This window comes from Ochotona princeps, chromosome 2 (assembly GCF_030435755.1).
Source record: "Ochotona princeps isolate mOchPri1 chromosome 2, mOchPri1.hap1, whole genome shotgun sequence".
NCBI classification, from domain to species: domain Eukaryota; kingdom Metazoa; phylum Chordata; class Mammalia; order Lagomorpha; family Ochotonidae; genus Ochotona; species Ochotona princeps.
Window position 1 is genome coordinate 20,143,293 of NC_080833.1, and position 23,363 is coordinate 20,166,655.

General features: G+C 42.6%; 1 protein-coding gene across 7 annotated transcripts in view; it reads right to left on the reverse strand.

The window, feature by feature from the left end:
- Positions 1-23,363, reverse strand: part of EYA3 (EYA transcriptional coactivator and phosphatase 3) — an 87,630-nt gene that overhangs the window by 53,014 nt on the left and 11,253 nt on the right. For 6 of the 7 annotated variants that reach the window (XM_058677627.1, XM_004592184.4, XM_004592182.4 and 3 more), the window contains exons 2-3: positions 8,952-9,049; positions 1,854-1,897 (exon numbers count right to left, since the gene is read on the reverse strand). In XM_058677627.1, coding sequence (XP_058533610.1) covers positions 1,854-1,897; positions 8,952-8,984 — 77 coding nt within the window. In that variant the 5' untranslated portion in view covers positions 8,985-9,049. Of the gene's footprint in view, positions 1-1,853; positions 1,898-8,951; positions 9,050-23,363 lie in introns of those variants that run through there. The other variant, XM_058677620.1, reaches the window with a different exon arrangement.

The window sequence follows — 23,363 nt, forward strand, 5'->3', positions numbered from 1 at the left end:
ATTCATTCCACTGTATTTCTCTTGTCTCAATTAAAAAATTTATATTTGTTATTATATTCATACATTTTTCTTTTTTAATATTAAAGGAAAATTAGAAGAAACTTCAAAAGGTAAAAGTAAACTGGGAGGAAAACTTACTATGTTAGATACGTGAATGTTGGCAAGATTTCCCTGGAATTCTGAAGTGGATATTATCCTAACTTTTCTTCCCTCACAATGTATTCTTTTCCTTCTATTTCATGTCCTGTTCTCCAGTTATTCCCAATGGTAAAGCCTAGTAGTGACTAGAGTGTAGATCTTATTCTAAAATACCTGTGACCCTGCGTACCTGAACAAACTCCCTGCGTCACAGGTCCTTTATCCATCAATGAGGATAAAATAAAACCCACCTTGCATTACTGCTTTGAGGATTAGTGAACTGTACATACAAAAAGTACCTACAGTAAACTGAACCCAGTGAGCACAATGAAACTGTAACTGTGACTGTGTTACTCCTTCCCACAGAGGAGCTTCCTGCTTTGCTCTTGCACGTTCCCGAGGCAGCAGACACTGGGGAACCCAGACAGCTACAAACACAAGACTGGCCACCAAAGGCAGGTGCTTTCTACACAGCAAAATGTCAAAAACATTATTTATTTAAAAAATACACAGCACCAAAATTATTAAAACTCTCATATTATTTATGAAACTAACCACTAATGTTCATTATAATCTTATGAACACTTGCTATAAATATAGACTTCTGGGCCCCAGCTCATACTTGTTTAAATAGAACTCTCAAGCCAAGGAAATAACATGGGATCAGAACTTCAAATTTCTAACAGTAATTATTGGTCTCTTATATGTATGTACACACACACACACACACACTCCTTCTATGTGTTAAATATGTATATATATATATTTTTTTAATTTAAGTCTAGGGTTCACTCACTGTTGAAGACTATTTCTAGATCCTTTATCTTAGAAGTTAACCATATTTGTATGATTCGGTATATGCTGCATCAATTCCTAAAATCCTGTGTTACAGCAAAATCCCCTATATACACAACATATTTGGTGGAACATCTGGAGATTAAATGGAAACCACACAAAGATGGTGAATTAACTTGAGCACTTTGCTAATTATTTTATTATTTCTAGAGAAGAAATGATACACTGTTTCAAAGTATAATTATTTTCAGTTATATAAATGTTGCTTAGTAATGTGTGTACTCTGAATAAAAGGCTACTCTAAAATCAAATGACCAAAAAAAGGGCAAAACCGGGTCCAGTGCGATAGCATAGTAGTTAAAGTCCTCGCCTTGCACACACCGGGATCCCATATGGGCGCCAGTTCTAATCCTGGCAGCCTCACTTCCCATTCAGCTCCCTGCTTGTGGCCTGGGAAGGCAGTCGAGGACAGTCCAAAGCCTTGGGACCCTGCACCCGCGTGGGAGTCCTGTAAAAGGTTCCTGGTTCCCGGCATCGGATCGGCGCGCATCGGCCCGTTGCGGCTCACTTGGGGAGTGAAACATCGGATGGAAGATCTTCCTCTCTATCTCTCCTCCTCTGTGTATATCTGGATTTGTAATAAAATGAACAAAATCTTTAAAAAAAAAAATAAAATAAAAATCTTGACTATCATATTTCTCTTATATGGTACAGTACACGAAGTTAGTACACATTGATGAATAAATAATGAATGCATTAAAAATGCATGTATTTCAAGGAGAAACTATTTAAAGAACATTTGAACCATAAGGCAAATAATTTAAAATGTGTGGTCAACACAAAGCATAACCATACACTACGCACAGCACACGAAAACAAATCCTGAGTACATCATTACAGTGAAATTCAAGTTTACATACTTTAAAGTTTGCTCTCCCGATTCCTGCATCTTGGCTTTTTTCACCTGCAAAAAAACAGACAAAGGTGTCAATGTGGTGATTTGATTTTTAAAACATCTAGCTACTCAAATGTGGCTTGTTTTAGGTATCTGGGAGACTGGCTCCAGACCCTGTGGATGCCAAAATGTGTAAATGCTTAAGTCACTGACAAAATGGCACAGCATTTGCAAATAACCTTCATATATTCTCTGATATACTCTAAATCATCTCCAGATTACTTACAATGCCTAAGGCAATATAAACTGCTAGACTGTCATCAAAGGAATAATGACAAGAAAAAAGTATGTACATATTTGTATAGATGCAACATCTTGCACTTTTTTTTAAAAAAAGATTTATTTTATTTTTACGGGAAAGTCAGATACAAAGAGGAGAAGAGACAGAGAGGAAGATCTTCCGTCTGATGGTTTACTCCCCAAGTGGCTGCAATGGCCAGATAGATCTAAGCCAATCTGAAGCCAGGAGCCACTTCCAGGTCTCCCACACGGGTGCAGGATCCCATGGTTTTGGGTCATCCTCTACTGCTTTCCCAGGTCACACGCAGGGAGCTTGGATGGGAAACGGGCCTGCTGGGATTAGAACTGGCACCCATATGGGACCCCAGGGCATACAAGGCGAGAATTTAGGCTGCTAGACTACCATATTGGGCCCTTGCACGTATTTTTAATCCACTGTTGGTTAAATCATGAATGTGGAACTCAAGTAACTAGAGGGCCAATTTAGTAGGTCAATATTAACCAACACATTATCGAATAATTTTCACTTTATTCTGATTACATTTATGTAACCACTGTCACATTTTTTCATTGTCATATTTTAAAGTTACAGAATTCCATATCTATTCCATATCCATTTAAGGTAAATTTTTTTTTAAGATTTATTTTAAATTTTTATTGCAAAAGTGTGATATACAGAGGAGAGAAAGAGAGGAAGATCCTCCGCCAATGATTCAATCCCCAAGTGACCGGAATGACCAGAGTTGAGCTGGTCTGAAGTTAGGAGCCAGGAGTCAGAAACCCCTTCCAGGTCTCCTATGCAGGTGCAGGGTCCCAAGTCTTTGAGCTGTCCTTGACTGCTTTCCCAGGCCACAAGCAGGGAGCTGGATGGGAAGCAGGACCACCAGGATTAGAACTGGCACTTATATGGGATCCCAGAGCATGCAAGGTGAGGATTTTAGCCACTAGGCTATTGCACTGGGCCCAAGACAAATTCTTAAAAGGTTACCCCTCACAGACTCCCCCCAAAGTTGACATAGGTGCTAGATGAAAAACTCTGTAGCCATATTAATAAACACTGAATTATGTACCTTGAAAGAGTGAACTGTAGTGGAGAATAAAGGTGGCAGAATAGGGTAAGGACACGTTTAAACAGCAGGGGGATCTTTAGCCAGGATGAAGCAGAGGGCACATTCCAGGAAATAGGAGAGGACAGGCTGATGGCAGAGGGCAGCTTTCAGAAGACTAAATCAAACAATGAACAACCCACTGCTAAAATGACAGGACCAAGTAACGACCTACTCATATTAACCCTGAATGTAAAAGGCTTAAACCCATCAATCAAATGTCATAGATTAGTACACTATATCAAAAAAACAAAATCCATCTAACTGTTGCCTACAGGAGATACATCTCACCAACAAAGATCAGAGGAAACTATATCTCATTGATTTTGATATTTTTGTTTTTAGCTTCATTTCTCTAAGTTTTTTTTCTCATATTAAATTCTTTACTGACTCATAGGTCACACTGTAGCATCATTTTCTTCTAGAAGGTGCTTGATTTTTCTTTGCATTTCTTCACCAACACATCAGTCATTCAGAAGTATGTTATTTAATTTCATGGTGTTGTAAATTTGTATTTTTCTTCCTGTTGCTGATTCTGTTTTGTGGCTTTTCATTTAAGGTGATGTATTGTAACTGTGTAATGGAGAGTATGATATCCAGATGTAAGGATACAATGCTCTCTACTTCCAGATTAAAGAAGGACTCCCAATCAAACTGTTAAATGACAAAAGGATGCGGAACACTCTGCCATTGTCCATGCCTGCAATGACAGACTTACAACTGCTTATGAAGAACTATACTACTGTAAAAATATAGGGGATGGGCCCGGCGGCGTGACCTAGCGGCTAAAGTCCTCACCTTGAACGCCCCAGAATCCCATATGGGCGCCGGTTCTAATCCTGGCAGCTCCACTTCCCATCCAGCTCCCTGCTTCTGGCCTGGAAAAGCAGTTGAGGACGGCCCAATGCTTTGGGACACTGCACCCGTGTGGGAGACCTGGAGGAGGTTCCTGGTTCCCGGCTCCGGATCGGCACAGTAACGGCCGTTGCACTCACTTGGGGAGTGAATCATCGGACAGAAGATCTTCCTCTCTGTCTCTCCTCCTCTGTGTATATCTGACTTTGTAATAAAATGAATAAATCTTTTTAAAAAAAATAAGGGAACTCAGTGGTGGGGGGAGGGGATCTGGAGAGCAGGTAAGGGAAATCCCAGAGCATATGCAACTATATCATAAAATACTAATTAAAAAATGGAAAAAAAATATAATTGACTAAAAAAAACAGTAAAGTGCAAAACATGCAAATTATATCTCAATAAAGCTATTATCTAAAAAAATGTCATTTTATGATCACACAATGGCTAAAGATAATAGAAAGGAAGAACACTGGAAAATTCATGAATCATGGTTCTATTTATGCTTCGGCTTAAAAAAAATAAATCATGTTTTAAAGATTTTTTTAATCTGAAAGGTAGAGAGGGAAAAGGAAACAGAGAAGGAGACAAAATCTCCTGCGCACTAGTTCACTCCCCAGTGGAGATGACAGCCATGCTGAAGCTAGGTCTCCACCGTGGGTGCAGATGTCCAGGAACTTGGGCCATCCTCTTTCCGAGGCACATCGGTAGAGAGCTGGATTAGAACTGGAGCAGCCATGAGCTGAGGCACCAACCATATGGGAAGCTGGTGCCACAGATGGCAGCTTTACCTACTATGCCATTATACTGGCTCCAACAAATAAATGTTTAAGAAACAAACAAAAAAAAAAGGGAGGGGTGTTTTTCACACAATGTACAAGATATACATTTTAAAACATACCACCCTGGCCCTTGCAATAACCTAGTGGCCAAAAGTCCTTGCCTTGCACGTGCTGGGATCCCATATGGACGTCAGTTCTAATCCCAGCTGCTCCACTTCCCATCCAGCTCCCTGCTTATGGCCAATCTGAAGCTAGGAGCCAGAAGCTTCTCCCAGGTCTCCCATGTGGATGTAGGATCCCAAGGCTCTGGGCCATCCTCGACTGCTTTCCCAGGCCACAGCAGGGAGCTGGATGGGAAATGAAACAGCTGAGATACGAACTGCTGCCCAAATGGGATCCCAGTGCATGCAAGGTGAAAATTTAGCCACTAGGCTATGACACCAGGCCCATGTGATGCCTCACTGGCTGATCCTCTATCTGCAAGCAACAGCATCCCCTATGGGTGCCGGTTGCAGTCCTGGCTGTGCTGCTTCCCCTCCAGCTCTCTGCTTGTGGCCTGGGAAAGCAGTCAAGGACGGCCCAAAGCCTTTGGATCTGTACTCAGGCAGGAGACCCAGAAGAGGCTGCTGACTCCTGGCTTTGTATCAGCTCAGCTCTGGCTACCACAGCCACTTTGGAATTTTTTTTTTCTCACTTTGGAATTTAATCAGCAGCTGGAACATCTTTCTATTTCTCGTTCTCTCCGTAAAAGTGCCTTTCCAATAAAAATAAATGAAATTTCCCCTCCCCCTCCAAAAAAGCATATACCTATAATGGTTATAAGAAGGAAATATTTGCATCAGAACTGACTCACTACAGACCAACCAAGGAACACACATTGTTCTGATTACTAGGTCACACTTGGGGGGACGGAGATTAGGGCTTGACCGTAATAGATAAAATAGCACATGTAAAACTAGCTAATATCACTTTCATTGGCCGTGTTTAATAATACCCATCTAATTGCTAATTTGACTTCAAGAAGCTGACTAGTGAAAATTAGAAAGTGAGATAAAAACTCCAAATTACTAGAAAGGTAAATACCTATGAAAAAAATAGCTGCATGTTGCACCACTGTATCCTGGGCTTAACTTGTAAATGGAGGCAAAAATTTACCTTTTACGTGTGTGAGCTACCATACCAAAAGAAGTCACATTTGAGTCTAGTAGAAACTACTAGGCATCAGACACCTTGAAAGTGTCCTGGACTCAGCACCTCAAGAAATTGCCCTGGGAGGATCTCTGGGGACTCAAGGGGCAGCCATGCAGCTTCACTGTCAATGCTTACTCACTGTGCCTCATTCTGAGCACATAGGATGCATTTTCCAGCCCCCTTTACCAAAGTCCTGAGCCACGTAAATGCTGGTCATTGGAAAGGGTGTAGACGTGATGTAAGTCATTTCCAGAAATGGCCCTTAAAAATAGCTCATGTGATCCTCCAACTCCAATCCTCTCTTCTCCCTCTTTGGAAACCAAGGAGGTCACACATTGAAGACAGTGGCATCACAAGACAAAGGTAGTCTTCATGAAGAACTGGCCCAGGAACATACAAATCCATGTAAGATTAATGTGAAGTGGGCCCGGCGGCGTGGCCTAGCGGCTAAAGTCCTCGCCTTGAACGCCCCAGAATCCCATATGGGCGCCGGTTCTAATACCAGCAGCTCCACTTCCCATCCAGCTCCCTGATTGTGGCCTGGGAAAGCAGTCGAGGACGGCCCAATGCATTGGGACCCTGCACCCGTGTGGGAGACCTGGAAGAGGTTCCTGGTTCCCGGCTCCGGATCGGCGCACATCGGCCCGTTGCGGCTCACTTGGGGAGTGAATCATCGGACGGAAGATCTTCCTCTCTGTCTCTCCTCCTCTCTGTATATCTGGCTGTAATAAAATGAATAAATCTTTAAAAAAAAAAAAAATTAATGTGAGGTAGAAATAGCATTTTTTGTGTTAAACCATGGCACTGAGGGTTATGTGTCATAGTACCGAGTGGCACTGCCCTGACTAGCACTTACTATACATTTTGCAGTGCTAAGTCCCGGTAATTGAGAATCTTGTTTCATAGTCATTCTATCTTCACTCAACAAAGTCTTCCTGATAAAGAAACTAATGATGAACAAAATACAGCTTCTGACTTCAAGTTTAGCAGACAAAAAATTATGTAAATAGAGAATGTAAGGATTCTAGTTGAAGTGAAATGAGCTACAGACACATAAATTTAAAACATGGGAAATACAACCTGCTTACATCAAATGCTTTCAAAATTTAAAGTTTTCTAGGCTGTGTTTTCACAAAGAAAAGTAAACATTTACCATTCCTTATCTCTCAGCATGAATTTCAGGAGGCCATTCAGGGGAGCAAACTGAATTAATATTTTTCTAATTTCAGAAAAAAGAAACTCAAGACAAAAATAGAAGATTCCTAAACATAAAAATTATCTTAAAAGATCCTTTCTTTTTTTCTTTTGAAATGTCAAGGGTCAAAAACCTAAGAGACCATGGCAAGACAAAAACTCGTATTACGTGAGGACATTCAAGATTATCTGTGGGCCCAGTAAGATAGCCTAGTGACTAAATCCTTGCCTTGCACACTTCAGGATTCCATATGGATGCCAGTTTGTGTCCTGGCTGCTCCACTTCCCTTCCAGCTCCCTGCTTGTGGCCTGGAAAAGCAGAAGAGAACGGCCCAAAGCCTTGGAACACTGCACCCGCGTGGGAGACCTGGAAGAAGTTCCTGGGTTTGGATTGGCTCAGCTCTGGTCGCTGTGGCCACTTGGGGAGTGAACTAGCAGAACTGTCTCTCCTCCTCTCTGTTAATCGGCATTTCCAATAAGAAATAAATAAATCTTTTTTAAAAAAGTATCTGTTTACATTAAATATTTAAAAGGAATTAAGAATTGAATATCATCTCTAAGGTTGCACTTGTTTTGTAAAATTAGCCAGTGGGGCATTGTAGCACAGAGGACTAACTGCTCTTTGGGATGCCTGTGTCCCATTTCAGAATAACAGTTCAAGTCCTGGTTAATCTGCTTCTGATCCGTTTCTTTTCTTTTTTTTTTTAATTATTTATTATTTTTAATTCATTAATTACATTGTATTATGTGACACAGTTTCATAGGTACTTGGATTCTCCCCACCCTCCTCAAACCCTCCCACCATGGTGGATTCCTCCACCTTGTTGCATAACCACAGCTCAAGTTCAGTTGAGATTCCCCCATTGCAAGCGTATACCAAACATAGAGTCCAGCATCTTATTGTCCAGTCAAGTTCAACGGCTTCTTAGGTATACCCTTTCTGGTCTGAAGACAGAGCCAGCAGAGTATCATCCCAGTCAATTGAAAGCTCCAACATACCATCAGCAAAAATTTACATCATTATGGAATTAATTGACATAGTAATGAGTAACCAATATGTTAAAAGTAAATGCGAGTTCCTATGATCCGTTTCTTTTCTAATGTTCTGGGAAGCAGCAAAAAGAAAACTCAAGTCCTTGTCACTAATATGGGGAACCCAGATAACATTCCTCGCTCCTGGCTTCAACCTGGTCCAGCCTAAGCTGCTGTAGCCATTTAGAGAGTGAATCAGTTGATAGAAGATCTCTGTTTCTGTGCCATTCTATTTACAAATAAATTTAAAAATCCAAAAAAAAAAAAAAGTTGCTTATCACACTATATTTTATCACTATTTACAAAATATTAAAAGAAAACTTAGGTAAAAATAAACTTTCCAGCAGAAACAGTGATATATGATCTTACCAGGAAAGAGCAACCTTTTTCAGTAAGTCAGTAAACTGTAATGCAGGCCACAGGTTGTTTTAAAATGGCACTTCCAAAACCATATTCCTTCATACTGCTGAATTTTATAAAACAGACTCCTTAGCACAGTTGGCACAAAATAAATTTAAGAACATGTAACAGTTTTTTTTAGAAGCAAACTATTAAGTAATCTATTTTATTTCTAATTCAAAATCTAGAAGTATAAATGAATAAAATTTAGAATCTTTTAAGATTAGCTTTTCTACAATGAACTTAAATTGTGAAAGAAATACTCACTGGCTGTTCCGGTAAATCCTGCTCTTCTTCCATGAGGATCAGTACTTCTTTATTATGCCTATGTGACGAACTGCAAGTCTCTCAGCAACCTTCAGAGTCTGTTTAAAAAAGAGGATCCAAAGCTTTATATACTATTAAGATATTATCATTGAGGTCATCAGATAATTTTTTAATATTTTGCTACCCTCAAGCTTTCTGCGTGAGTTCCAATCTCAAAATCTCAAGCTTGCACGTGGCTTTTCAAACCTGAAATGCTACACCGAGTCCAGAGAGGTGTACACAACGGCTGTCATAATTCTTTGCAAAGCAACATGTGGAGCCACTTCTGCTGGTTACTATAGTGCTTAATGCATTAAATATTTTACGATGACAGCCATGTGCAGATAATAAAATAATTTTTTTAAAGATTAGAGTGACATTAAAAATGATAGACACTGGCTTAGCAAGTCAGTAAGTTATGATAACATCTAACCTGCTTTAATGTGGAACATTTACATAACTATTAACACAGAGAGTCATTTTAAGTAGGACAAACGAATATCAATTAAAAACACCATTCCAATTATCTGCATATGTAATCAATTTAAAAGAAAAATCAATTCTTACGGTTCTGAATAATGACAAGAATCAGAAAAGTAAAATCTGGAATCTTAGAATTAAGAGAAAATAATCATGTAAAGCTAGAGCCCAATTTAATTATAAAATAATGGGCTTCCGTTCAATATATTTCCTACACAACTACTAAAGAAATATCTTTACCTTTTCGGATTCTGTCCCCTCCTTTTTAATTTTATTATTGTTTACACAGTTTGAGAGGGATGCAGCCCCTGCAGGTCTGTGATTAAGGTGCAGAGGGTCAGGTCAGAGGAAGGTAAGTGGCTCACATGTTTCAGGTTTTTTCCCCACTCTGTGTCTGCATGGGAAGATGGGGAGAGGGCCACTCCTTGCTGTCCAAGCACAGGAGCACCCAGGGATGGGAGTGTGGACCCTGCCCTTGCCGTCTTGATTTGTAAATAAAAAAGGAAAATATGACAAGCTTCACTTCTATTGGTAAGAACACCTTACTGTGTCCTGCCTACAAGAGACAGGAATTAGAAAACTAAATATTATAAAAATGAAATATTCTATTTCTATAGAACAAACGTCAGAGTAGCCTGTTTCTCAAACAAATGTTGTTTTGCAGTCACTTATTTTTACTTCTACTACCCCAAAAGTATGGAATCTTACTGCAGAAGTAATGAAAATAAATAACATGAAAAATCACACAATTCAAAAACTGAAGTGGTACCAGTATTCCACCACTCTGCTGATCTGTTACTCCACATGCCAGCTCACGTTTATAGTACTCGAGAATATGAAAACACATGGAAGGGCTACAGTTGGACGCAAACCTGTCTAACCCTGACGTAGCTGCTCTCCCTGCCCTCATTCAGAACGTCACAAGAAAACAAGTTTAAAGGTCAGAAGCATTTGCTGCTTAGTGCACTCACGTGTAGCTCATACACAGGGCCTCAGCAGCTAGCTTCCTTTCCATATGACGCAGATAACCAGAGGCACAAGTGCAATAAATTAAGCTCCCAAGAGCTACCAGCCCCGCACTTGCTTCGCTCAGCTCAGAAGAGCATAATCAATGCCCTGACACTGATTCACAGTGGGGAAATATGAAATCTGACCAGTTTGTAAACTGAAATGCCTTTATGGAACGTTAGTGCTAAGTGTGTATAATGCACACACGATCTCATCCCACGAAAAATGGAAAAAACAGGGCCAAATTCAATAGGAAAATATAATTGTTTTAATACCTCGTATTGAGTTTTTGTGTCACCACCTCTCATTTATAGATGAACACTGAGTATAAAAATTGTAATCTGTAATTAGTATATTCTATATTTTTATTGGAAAGGGAGATTTACACAGAAGAGACAGAAAGGCCTTCCATTCACTGGCTCACTCCTCAGGTAACCACAACGGCCGGAGCTGAGCCAATCCGGAACCAGGGGTCAGGAGCTTCTTCCGGCTCTCACATGTGGGAGCAGGGTCCCAAGGCTTTTGGCCGTCCTCTACTGCTTCCCCAGGCCACAGGCAGGGAGCTGGATGGGAAGCGGAGCAGCCAGGACATGAAATGGTACCCATCTGGGATCCCAGTGCTTGCAGTGTAGCAATTTAGAACTAAACCATCGTGCAGAGCCCAAGCATATTATTTTTTGTTGGTCAAAGGGCTTACGGAACTGAAAAATTAAGCAGCACTACTAATCCTGAGATGGGCTGTTAGTGTAGAGCATCACTGACTGCCACACACCAGTCCACACCAAAGCTATGGATGGGAGCCTGTCTGGCAGGGCTAGGTACCAGTGCCTGACTGAGTGGTGGAACAGGGGATGGGTCACACTTGGCAGGGTCAAAACACTAACCAGCACGCTACAGAACCAGGTCCGAGGGTAGATTCTGTGGGGGAAGTGTGGGCCCAACCCTGTGGAAATACAAGTCCTGCTGGTTAGCTCATGAGTTGGGACGGTGAAGGGCTGAGCTAGGTGTGACCATGGAACCTGCCATCACTTACAGGTAAAGGAACCGACTACAGTCTGGGCAGGTCAAGGCAGCAGCATCCAAATGTGCATCATAAAACAGGATGTGAGGTGTGCCGAGCTGCAACTGGAAGGGGGTGGACCAGGCAGGGGTGAGCAAACCTTAATTTACAAGGAAGAATAGAAATCATGATGGAGCACAGGCCATGCTGAGCTAGGCTCTTACACTGACTAGTCTGCATGAGCCAGGGATACTAGGCCACAGCATCGAAGGCAAAGGCTGAGACAGGTGAGGGGCTAAGCCAACTGGGTCAGAGCAATCACTGGCATGCGTGTAATCTAGGGCTGGGTTAAGGTTCCCACTGGTGAGTGTGGGAGCCGGAGTAAGGGCTATGTTCTGGTTTGGATATGGCTGCAATCTCCCTTGGCACAAGTGTGAACTAGGGCTGGGTGCACCTAACTGGGCTAGACTCCAGCACCATCTGGTGCTCTGGAGAACCTGGGTAGTGTAGGACAAACTAGGCTACGTCTCTGTCCCTACTGAGCCATATGTGAACAGTGTCTGGGTATGGACGAACCTTAGTTGGGCTGGAACATCCAACAATAAGAACCGGAATGGATTGAAGGCCAGCAAGGAAAGGCCACTGTTATTGCCAGGACAGGAGGAGGACCAAGTAGGGCTGGCCCATGGACCCACCGGTATGTGCAAGAACTGGCATAGGGAGAGGCTCTGATGGTAGAGCTTGGGAAACTCCTCTGTTGGAACACAGTCCCTGCAGGTGAGCACAAGAACCACGATAGGGAGCAACCCAGACCAGGCCAGGGAAAGATACCCACCGGCATACATTTGGCATAGGTCGGGGGCAGACCAGGTTCAACCTGTTCACATCACCCGTGGGTGAATCTGATCACCAGAACAGAGTGTGGGCCGGGCCAGGTTCGGTTGCAACACATACCAGTGCACATTATAGAACACCAAGGTGAGGTGAGCCGTACCAGACTGGGCTGCACCGCCCAACCCACACACGTGAGAAACAGGGAGGGAGGGGACAAAGCCGGCAGGGGGAATGTGGGCTCCCCTGCTGGACAACCACTCCCACTAGAGAGTGTGAGTTGGAATGAGGGCAGACCAGACGAGGCAAGGCTACAACACCTGTGCGCCTCATGTGAGCTAGATCAGGGAAAAACCAGACTGGGCTGATTATTCCTCCTGGAATAATAAGCATAAATTAGAGTGGGTGAGGGTTGGTTGGGCTTTGCCACAACATCAGCTGGTAGAGGCTAGCAATGGGGGCTAATTCTGTCAAGCCAAACTGCAGAACCACATGGAGCGTGTATGATCCGGGAGTGGGAGTGACCTAGTAGGGAAACAGTGGGCACCTCCATCTTGGGTTACCACTCCCACTGGAGGGCACAAAAACCAGGACTGGGGCAGTGGTGGCTAGACAGAAAGACACCCGCCAGTATGTGTGTGGGCTGGAGAGTAGGGCTGGTTGGTATGAACTAGGCTTCAATGCCCATTGACATGTACAAGAGCTAAATGGGAGGTGGGACAGACTAAGTCTGTGGCACTTAGTGGCAAGCATGGGAATTAGGGTAGGCAGCAGGCCTGGTGGAAGTTATGGGAAGTCATCCCAACTAGGCTGCAGCTCCCACTGGTTTGCGTAAGGGCTGAATATGAAGTGGGCAGGATCGGGCTGGACTGCAACAACCATTGGTTCACATGGAAGACTGGCCTGGAGACAGAACTGACCCAGCAATTGCGACAACCAGCATATGCATAAACTAACTGGGGCGACCGACTGTGCAGACTCTGTAGTGGCAAGCACACACGAAGAACAGGTTTGGGATGACCGCAGACGAAGTTTCTTTGGAGATCCCTCCAACTGAACTGCTCTTCTCAGAACCTCAACCATGAAGAGACTATGTCAGCCACTGGCTTTTGAATAGAGTTCATCATGCTTGGAATGGCGAGACTGGCAGCAAGTCAGAACTGTTGAACTATCAAAACTGCTTGAGCAGGACCCTTGGAGCACGCCCCACATCGGGGACCTAGGCTGGGGGAGGCTGGGTGGAGCTTCACCCTTTGTTTCTCTCCTTACCCCAGATACAGGGGGGAAAAAGATATTAGTGTGAAAACAATGATCTTACCCACTTTTCTGTAATCCTGATCCTTTGAGCCCTAATCAATTATATAAGATTATCAAAATAAATAAATAAATAAATAAATAAATAAATAAATATAAATAAGAAGCACTACTCAGAAGGGCAGGGAAATAAACTTCAGCTACACAAAACAATTGTTAAAATCTTCAATTTTGTTTTTCAGAAATATTACACTGATTTGAAAGCAGAGGAATCTGTTACTTGAAATAAATCCCATGATGCATTATAAAAAGAAAAACTTTTAAAAATCAGAAGAAATTCCTTTCTGCCACTTTCTATTATTTCCAAACTCTTAAAAATCCTATTTACTTTCTTTTCCTTTCACTTTAAGGGGATAAAAGAGACATAACAACTTTTACTCTGCCTTGCATTCACTGGAATCCCATGTGAGCACCTTGGTATCCTGACTGCTTCACTGCCCATCCAGCTCCCTGCTTGTGGCCTGGGAAAGCAGTCCAGGATGGCCCAAAGCCTTGGGACCCTGCTGCCACGTGGGAGACTCGGAAGAGCTCCTGGCTCCTGGCTTCAGATTGGCTCAGCTCCAACTGCTGCAGTCAATTGGGGAGTGAACCAGTGGATGGAAGATCTTTGCCTCCTTTTCTCTTTAAAGCTGCCTTTCCAATGAAAACAAAGAAATAAATCTCTAAAAATTTTTTTATTCTAAAGAAAAGAACTCTTAAAATCAGGCTTGCTATCTCAGAGTAACAAGTCAATGACACCCACAATTTTAACCTATTAAAACATTCAAACGCCAGCCTACAAGAATCGTCTGGATTGATTGGGATTGTACTGGCAACTTGTGATGTGAGAAATCTACATTTTTATCCACTTCCGCAATGAAGATACAATATAGAATTCCATCCAAACTTACTATGTATTCTAAGATATGAAATGTAAAACATGGCCCTGGTGTGGCAGCCCAGTGGCTACAAACCTACCCTTGCACATGTTAGGATCCCACATGGGAGCCAGTTTATATCCCGGCTGCTCCACTTCCCATTCAACTCCCTGCTTGTGGCCTGGGAAAGAAGTCAACAATGGCCCAAAACCTTGGACCCTGCACCCACGTGGGAGACCCAGAAGCAGCCCCTGACTCCTGTTCCGGATTGGCTCAGCTCCAGCCATTGTGGCCACATGAAGAGTGAGCCAGCAGGCGGAAGATCTTTCTCTCTGTATTTCCTCTCTATAAATCTGATTGTCCAATTGAAATAAATAAATTTCAAAAACAATTCTAAATAGATTTCAAACTTGTAAGTTCTGTTTTGCAGCAAGTTCAATACACTTATCTCACAATTGTAATGGGTGCAACCAACCTAGGTTATTTCAGTATGTTGTTACAACTCAGTCCTTAAGCGGAGGAGAGGCCGGCACAAGGCAGTAGCCTAGCAGTTCAAGTCCTCGCCTTGTACACGCTGGGATCCCATATGGGCGCCGGTTCATGCCCTCGCAGCTCCACTTCCCATCCAGCTTCCTGTATGTGGCCTGGGAAAACAGTCAAGGACGGCCCAATGTCTTGGGATCCGGCACCTGCGTGGGAGACCCAGAAGAGTCTCCTGGCTCCTAGCTTCAGATCAGATCAGCTCCAACTGCTGAGGCCACAAGGGGAGTGAATCAGTAGACAGAAGATCTTCCTCTATGTTTCTCCTCTTCTCTGTGTATCTGTCTTTCCAATAAAAATAAATTAAAAATCTTAAAAATAAAAGCAGAGGAAATATAAACAGATCTACAGAGAAAATAAAGTCAAACTGTTTTCAATGAAAACTATCACTTTAATTACACCTTTATAAGAAGTGTCTAGACAGAACAAAACAATCTGATTACAGGCTTTAGAATAGAAACTTACATGTGGTTAAGTGAATACAGAAGTATTTGAGGGTCAACTGAATATTTTTTATATAGTCCCACACATAAAACAAGTAGCTAATAAATTTGATTACTGATTACATTATAGTTTAGAAGTTTATTTGCTACTTCTTCTAAAGCCTTCCTGTGTATTTTTAAATCACAAAGAAAAAAACCATAGACATTTCTCTTGGAAAAATGAACATCCTTCCTTCCAAGTAAAACTAGAAGTTATAAGCAACAGTATCTTGAAAAGTATTTTTAAAAAATAGTGTGTCATCACTTAAAGTGTATGCATTATTTTAGGATTTTTTTAAAAGATTTATTTACTTTTATTGGAAAGTTAGATTTAGATTGAGAAATGAAAAAGATCTTCCATCTGATGATTTACTCTCCAAGTAGTGGCAACGGCCGGAGCTGAGCTGATCTGAAGCCAGGAGTCAGGATCTTCTTCCAGGTCTCCTACGCAGATGCAGGGTCCGAGGCTTTGAGCTGTCCTTAACTGCTTTCCCAGGCCACAAACAGGGAGCTGGACAGGAAGCAGGCAGCCGGGATTAGAACTGGCACCCATATGGTATCCTGGCATGTGCAAGGCAAGAGCCTTAACCTCTAGGTTACCTTGCTGGGTCCTATTTAGGATTTTAAATAGGTAATTAGTAAATGCCTTGTTTCTTCTGATGGGAAAAAAGAATGTCAAAGCAATAGTTTCACCCCTTTCCTCTAGCCCTTGGCCCTTTGTTCCCTAATCAAACATGTAAAAATTATCAAAATAAAATTTATGCAATAAAATAGTTTCTCCTGACAGTTTCAAGATAATTTCTTCAAGTGTTATTACTGGGCAGTTACTGACCTAGTCCATTTCTTCGAAAGTCAGACTGACAGAGGGAAAAGGAAACGGAAGCAAAAAGCTTTGATTTGCTGGCTTTATCCCCAGATGATCTCAAGAGCCAGGGCTGGGCCAGGCTGACACAGACCTTAACTTACTTAGTGTTAATGAAGCAAGTAATTTTAACTACAGGGAAAATGAAAACAAGTTACCATTTCTAGAGACAGCATCATGATTTTAGAAAAACAAAATACAACTTAACCTACTATAACCCCAGAGCTACTAGTTTCCTGCTTCATTACCAATTAATAATTAACAGTCCTTCAAAACTATTCCTCTGATCTCTCTTTGTGACCTGTAAATCTGGCTGTTAATTCTGCTGAAACTGTTCCTTTTTCCTTGCACCTAGGACTCCTGGGGAAATTCTAACTAAATTGCAGAGTGCAGAAACCACTCTGTTCTTATCAGTAGCTGATAGCACACAGCACGCATTCAATGAATGGCTGTTCAATCAGGTACAATTGCCAGACTCTTGGTTTCTTTACACATTTACATACAGCCAGATCATTAAGAACCTTCATTAGGTTTGGAAGCACAAAAACCTCAAATCTTCACATTTCTCATTTTCAAAAATAACGCCTAAGTCATAAACTTATGCAGGGGTCATCCTGAAGTCTGTGCTAACAGAAAATCCCTTTTAAAGTGTTTGGATTGCTTGTACTCACACGCCAGTTGATGGGAGTGTGCCTGTGCCTCTCTCACACACACAAACACAATTTTTTTATAATGTTAAAAAAAAAAGGTGAGGACTGGGGTTGGGGAAGGAGGAGGGAGAAGAAGTGCAGAAGAGGCAAGACACTCCCTTTACCTAAACAGATACACACAGCTATCACAAGACAGATTCCTATCCAAAGGTGGGGCCACATCCTAATGTGCAGAACATGTGAGGGCTACCTTATTTGGAAAAAATGTCTCTGCAGATGTAATTAAGCATTTTAGGGTGAGATAATTCCAGGTTACCTAAGGTAAACTCTAATTGTCATCACAGGTGTTTTCATTTTTATAGATTTATTTTTGTAAAAAAAAAAAAGATTTATTTATTTTTATAGCAAAGTCAGACATAAACAGAGGAGGAGAGAAAAAGAGGAAGATCTTCCGTCCCATGATTCACTCCCCAAGCAGCCGGCAGGTGCTGCATGCAATCTGAAGCCAGGATCCAGGAGCTTCTTCCAGGTCTCCCACACAGGTGCAGGGTCCCAAAGCTTTGGGCTGTCCTCGACTGCTTTCCCAGGCTGCAAGCAGGGAGCTGGATGGGAAGTGGGGCTGCTGGGATTAGAACCTGCGCCCATATGGGATCCCGGAGCATGCTAGGCGAGACTTTAGCCACTAGACCACTGTGCCAGGCCCCAGGTTTCTTTTTTATTTTTTTTCTCTTTTTTTTTTAATTGTATTTTTGTTGACAATCTTTACATAGTTAATTACGGTAAAAAAAAAAAAAAGGTTCAGGGGTTATAGGGAAGTGGGTAACAGTATTATGTCCATATTGTTTCCATCATGTATCTGAGGTAAAGGGGGATATTGACGGAGAAGCCCCACCCAGTTTCCCGCCCACCCCAAGTCCCGGATATGGGGCATGCTCTGAGATCCTTGCTCAAATGGTTTTAATAGTTCTCCAGTTATGAATCGCTGCCAGTTTCCCAGGTTTCTTTTTACTTGAAATGCAGAGTAGCACAGAGAGGACAGTCACAGAGAGAGATCTATTTTTAACATTTTTTGAAGATTTTATTTTTATTACAAAGTTAGATATACAGAGAGGAGAAGAAACAGAGGAAGATCTTCCAACCTTTGATGCACTACGCAAGTGGTGGCAACGGCTGGAGCTGTGTCAATCTGAAACCAGGAGCATGGAGCCTCTTCTGGGTCTCTCATGTGGGTGCAGGTTCCCAAGGCTTTGAGCCGTCCTTGACTGCTTTCCCAGTTCACAAGCAGGGAGCTGGATGGGAAGTGGGACTTCTGGGATTAAAACAAGTGCCCATATGGAATTCCAGCAAGTGTAAGGCAAGGACTTGAGCCACTAGGCTACTGTTTCAGGCCCGAAAGAGATCTTTTATACTCTGGTTCACAGCCCAAATGGTCGCATCAGTCAAAGCTGGACCAGTACAAACCCAGGGACCAGGAGTTCCATCAAGTCTCCCACACAGGTGCAGAGTCCCAAGGACTTGGCCCATCCTTGGTGATTTCCTAGACAATTAGCAGGAAGCAGAATCAGAAGTAGAGGAACCAGGACTCAAATCATATATGGTGCCCATTTACGGTGCTAGCACTGCAGGGGAGGCTTAACTCACTATTCCATGGTGTTCTTACATGAGGAAAGATAGAAATGGAACACAAATACAGAGAAGGCAATGTGGGTCCAGTGCAATAGCTAAACCCTTTGCCTTGCACACACCAGGATCTCATATGTGTGCCAATTCATGTCACAGCTGCTCTACTTTCCTTCCAGCTCCCTGCCTGTGGCCTGGGAAAGCAGTAGAGGATGGCCCAAAGTCTTGAGACCCTGAACCCATAGAGGAGACCTAGAAGAAGCTCGGGCTCCTGTTTCTGAACGGCTCAGCTCTGGTCATTGCAGCCACTTGGGGAGTAAAGCAGCGGATGGAAGATCTTTCTCTCCATCTCTCCTTCTCTCTCTGTAAATCTGACTTTCCAATAAAACATAAATAAATCTTTTTTTAAAAAGTTAATAACAGACTGCACACATAGCTGAAAAAGTGCCTACAAATACTAAATAGAAAATGTGAGCATACAACATTCAAAAAGGTTCCAAAAAACTGGACAGCCTAACAGAGTTGCCACATAATTCCAAATTCAGTCTCCTGTTTTCACTCTGGCTCAAACTGGAAACACCTGTAGCAATACAGGAACTATTAGTGTTACTTGACGGTGCTCAGTCAGGGCCGGACCAGGCCAAAGCCAGAAGCCAGGAGCTAAATCTGGGTCACCCATGTGGGTGGTTGGAGTCCAAGCACTTGAACCATGTTTTACTTCTCTCCCAGGTGTATTAGCAAGGAGGTAAGTTGAAAGTGAAGCAGCGGGCCTGGCGAGGTAGCCTAGTGGCTAAAGTCCTCGCCTTGCATGTGCTGGGATCCCACATGGGTGCCAGTTCTAATCCCGGCAGCCCTGTTTCCCATCCAGCTCCCTGTTTGTAGCCTGGGAAAGCAGTGGAGGATGGCCCAAAGTTTTAGGACTCTGCACCTGTGTGGGAGACCTGGAAGAGGCTCCTGGCTCCTGCTCCGGATCGTCTCAGCTCAGCTCCGGCCCTTATGGCTGTTTGGGGAGTGAATCATCTGACAGAAGATCTTCCTGTCTTTCCTCCTCTCTGCATATCTGACAAAAAGCTATTAATTTTAACTTCAACTAACAAATTAAAAATAAAATTTAAAAAATGCTTAATTAAAATAAAAAGAAAAGAAAGTGAAGCAGCCAGGACTCATATGGGAGCCCATATGGAATACTGGCATCATAGGCAGCAGTTTAAGCAGTCGTGCCACAAAGTTTGCTGAAATTCTTTCTAACCATAAACTATTCATAATTTCAAACCAGAAGAAAAACACTGAGAGTGCCCAGGGCAGAATATACCAAATATTACTCTGAGAAATAATATACTAAATAATCTTTAAAAATTTTTTAAAACCTAATTACATTAGGCTGCTCTGTGTGAAAACTTCATGTCAATATTAAATATGCTATTTAACTAAATACTAAAATGTATAGGTGACATGGAATGAACATACAGACTCAGCTCATTCCACCATAAATGTTAATTCCCCAGAGCAGCCATTTTGTGCCCCCTGGAACACTGCGTCTCACCCAGCAGAGTGCCTGGTTCAAACCCTGGCTGGATCCAGCTTCCTGTGAATGTGCAGGCTGGGCAGCAGCGATGATGGCTTCAGTACTTGGGTCCATGACACCCACCTGAGAGACACAGACTGAGTTCTGGATTCCTGGCTTCAGCCTGGCCCTGCCCTGGCTGTTGTAGGCAAAGGAAAATTTGTCCCTTGGTCTTCCCAATACAGTAAAAAGTCAGAAAGCAAACAAAAACCAGTCTTTTTTTTTTTAACTATTAATTTTGTGAAAATTTCTTTATTGGAAAGGCAACTTAGATTTACAGAGAGAAGGATAGACTGAGAGAAAAATCTTCCATCTGCTGGTTCACTCCCCAAGCGGCTGCAATGGCTGGAGCTGAGCTGATCTGAAGCCAGGAGCCAGGAGCTTCTTCCGAGTCTCCCACACGGGTAGGTTGGTCCTTAACTGCTTTCCCAGGCCACAAGCAGGGAGCTGGAAGGAAAGTGGAGCAGCTGGAACATGAACCGGAGTTCATATGCAAGGTAAAGATTTAGCCACTAGGCTACCACGCTGTGCCCAAAAAGCTATTAATTTTAACTTCAACTAACAAAGTGATTGAAAAGTGTAGAAACTATTTTATTTTGACTGAAAAGTCTTGAGAAGGGTAGGAGTTTGCACAGCAGTGCTCTGTTCCCAGTTCTAGTTTCTTACTAATGAGTACCCTGGACAGCAGTAGGTAATGGTTCAAGGTCTTGAGTCTCTGCTGCCCATGTGAGAGACCTGGCTTCAATTCCAGGTTCCTGGCCTCAGCCTGGCCTAGCACAGGCTTTGGTGGACATTTAACGAGTAAAACTGCAGGTAGAAGATCTCTGTCTCTGTGCCATTTAAACAGAATGAAAATATATAAATAAATTCTAAAGAGTCTTAATTGAAACAATTTTCCCAGAAAATCTCTATTATTTTCTGGCCAAAAGGAAAGAATCCAATCTACAGAGGCTAGTAGTTCCAAAGTCTGGAATTCTTTTTTTTTTTTTTTTAAGATTTATTTATTTTTATTACAAAATCAGATATACTGAGAGGAGGAGAGACAGAGAGGAAGATCTTCACTCCCCAAGTGAGCGCAATGGCCAGTGCTGTGCCGATCCGAAGCCGGGAACCAGGAACCTCTTACAGGTCTCCCACGCGGGTGCAGTGTCCCAAAGCTTTGGGCCGTCCTCGACTGCTTTCCCAGGCTGCAAGCAGGGAGCTGGATGGGAAGTGGAACTGCCGGGACTAGAACCGGCGCCCATACGGGATCCCAGGGCGTTCAAGGTGAGGACTTTAGCCGCTAGGCTACGCCACTGGGCCCCAAAGTCTGGAATTCTTTCTGAATGCGACTCGGAGGATGATATAAAAATTAAAATCATTTGTGCTCACTTCAGCAGCACATATACTAGAAATTAAAATCATTTACCAAAACAAAAGTATATGACGAACAGAGTATTTGGGGAGAGAAAAGAACTGAAACAGACAACCTCACACACACACACACACATTAAAAAAAAAAAGCACAGAACCCAGACCAATAGTAACAGCTTATATATTGGTAATAACATGTTAAAACCAGAAATTAAAGTCAAAACAAAATTACACTAAACACCAAACACTGGGGTGGGCATTTGCTCTGGCCATTAAGGAATAGTCGGCAATCCTCATTCCATACTGGAATGCCTGATTTGAGTCCTGGCTGTGCTGCCCCTGTACATTCCAGGCAGCAGCAGGTGGAGGCTTACGTGGTTGGGTCCCTGCCAAGGCTACAGCCTGGCCCAGCCGAGACCACTGGAAGCACATGGGGAGTGAACCAACAAATAGGAGCTCCCTGCTCCTGTCTCTAATTGTTTTTTAAATCCAAAGGGACCAGTGTGGTGCCATAGCAAGCTAATCCTCCCCCTGCTAGTGTCAGCATCCCACTTCCAATCCAGCTCTGTGCTAATGGCCAGGGAAAGCACCAGGGAATGACCCATATCCTTGGCATCCCATATGGGCACCATTTGCGTCCCGGCTGTTCCAATTCTCATCCAGCTCCCTGACTGTGGGCCTGGGAAAGCAGTCAAAGACAGCCCAAAGCTTTGGGACCCTGCACCCATGCAGGAGGCCCAGTGGAAGCTCCTGGCTCCTGGCTTTGGATCAGCTCAACTCCAGCCACTGCAGCCGCTTGGGGAGTGACCCAGCAGATTTTTCCATCTCTGTGGATCTGCCTTTCTAGTGAAAATAAACTTAAAAAAAAAAAAAAAAAAAGATGTAAGAAGACACCCACTGTATACATTCACATACAGGTTTTCATGTGAATCTAAGTATTCATTTCACTTACGTAAATACTTCAGAGTCACACGACTAGACAGCAAGTATGTATTTAATTTTATAGAAAACTACCAAAAAGCTACTAAATAGAATCTAAAATAGAAACTCATACTAATTTAAGAAAGAAAACTCTGACGCTTCCATCTTCCAAGACCTGAGAAAATAAATTTGATATTGAAGCCACCCAGATTGTGGTATTCTGTATGGCAAACTGAACAGACCAATTAAAATCACACACTTTCCTTTAATTCCCTGGACATGGGTTTTCTTTGGTTATTTAACATGACTAAAGGAGTTGAGTGAAAGTCCTTGTCTGGTCAATCCAAAGCCTACACTTTCTCAGACGAAGTTCTATTTCCCCTCTTCCCTTCCTTCCTATAAGTAACATTTATTGCTTCCTTCCATGTTTCTTGAAAACTAGACATTTTAAATATTGGGATGTAGTAACTCTGGAAATTAGACACCTACCCTCCAATATTTTTGTTGCCATTATTATTTATTGCTGTTTCTTTTAGTGCCTTTTCTAAACTAAGTGAAATCAAGATTCGTTATCATATGTGCCCACTAAAGTCTGCTCTGTTAGCTTGTGGTCAGCTAACGACTGGACAGAAATCCCCACTGCTACCTTCACAGGCAACGATTTGCCTGAGTCTTCTAATCTGCATTAATGGGCTCTGGAACCATGGTAGGGCAGGCCTTCAACACACAGCCAAGCAGTTTAACCACTCTGCGTTGACTTCCCACTTGCGTTTAGCCTGAAAATCAACCAAAACTGAAAGCACAGAGCAAATTCCATGCTTTCCTAAGCAAGCACGTAGCCTTTTTGGTGCATACAGCCTTCCAAATTCCCAGAAATATAACAGAGCTTTA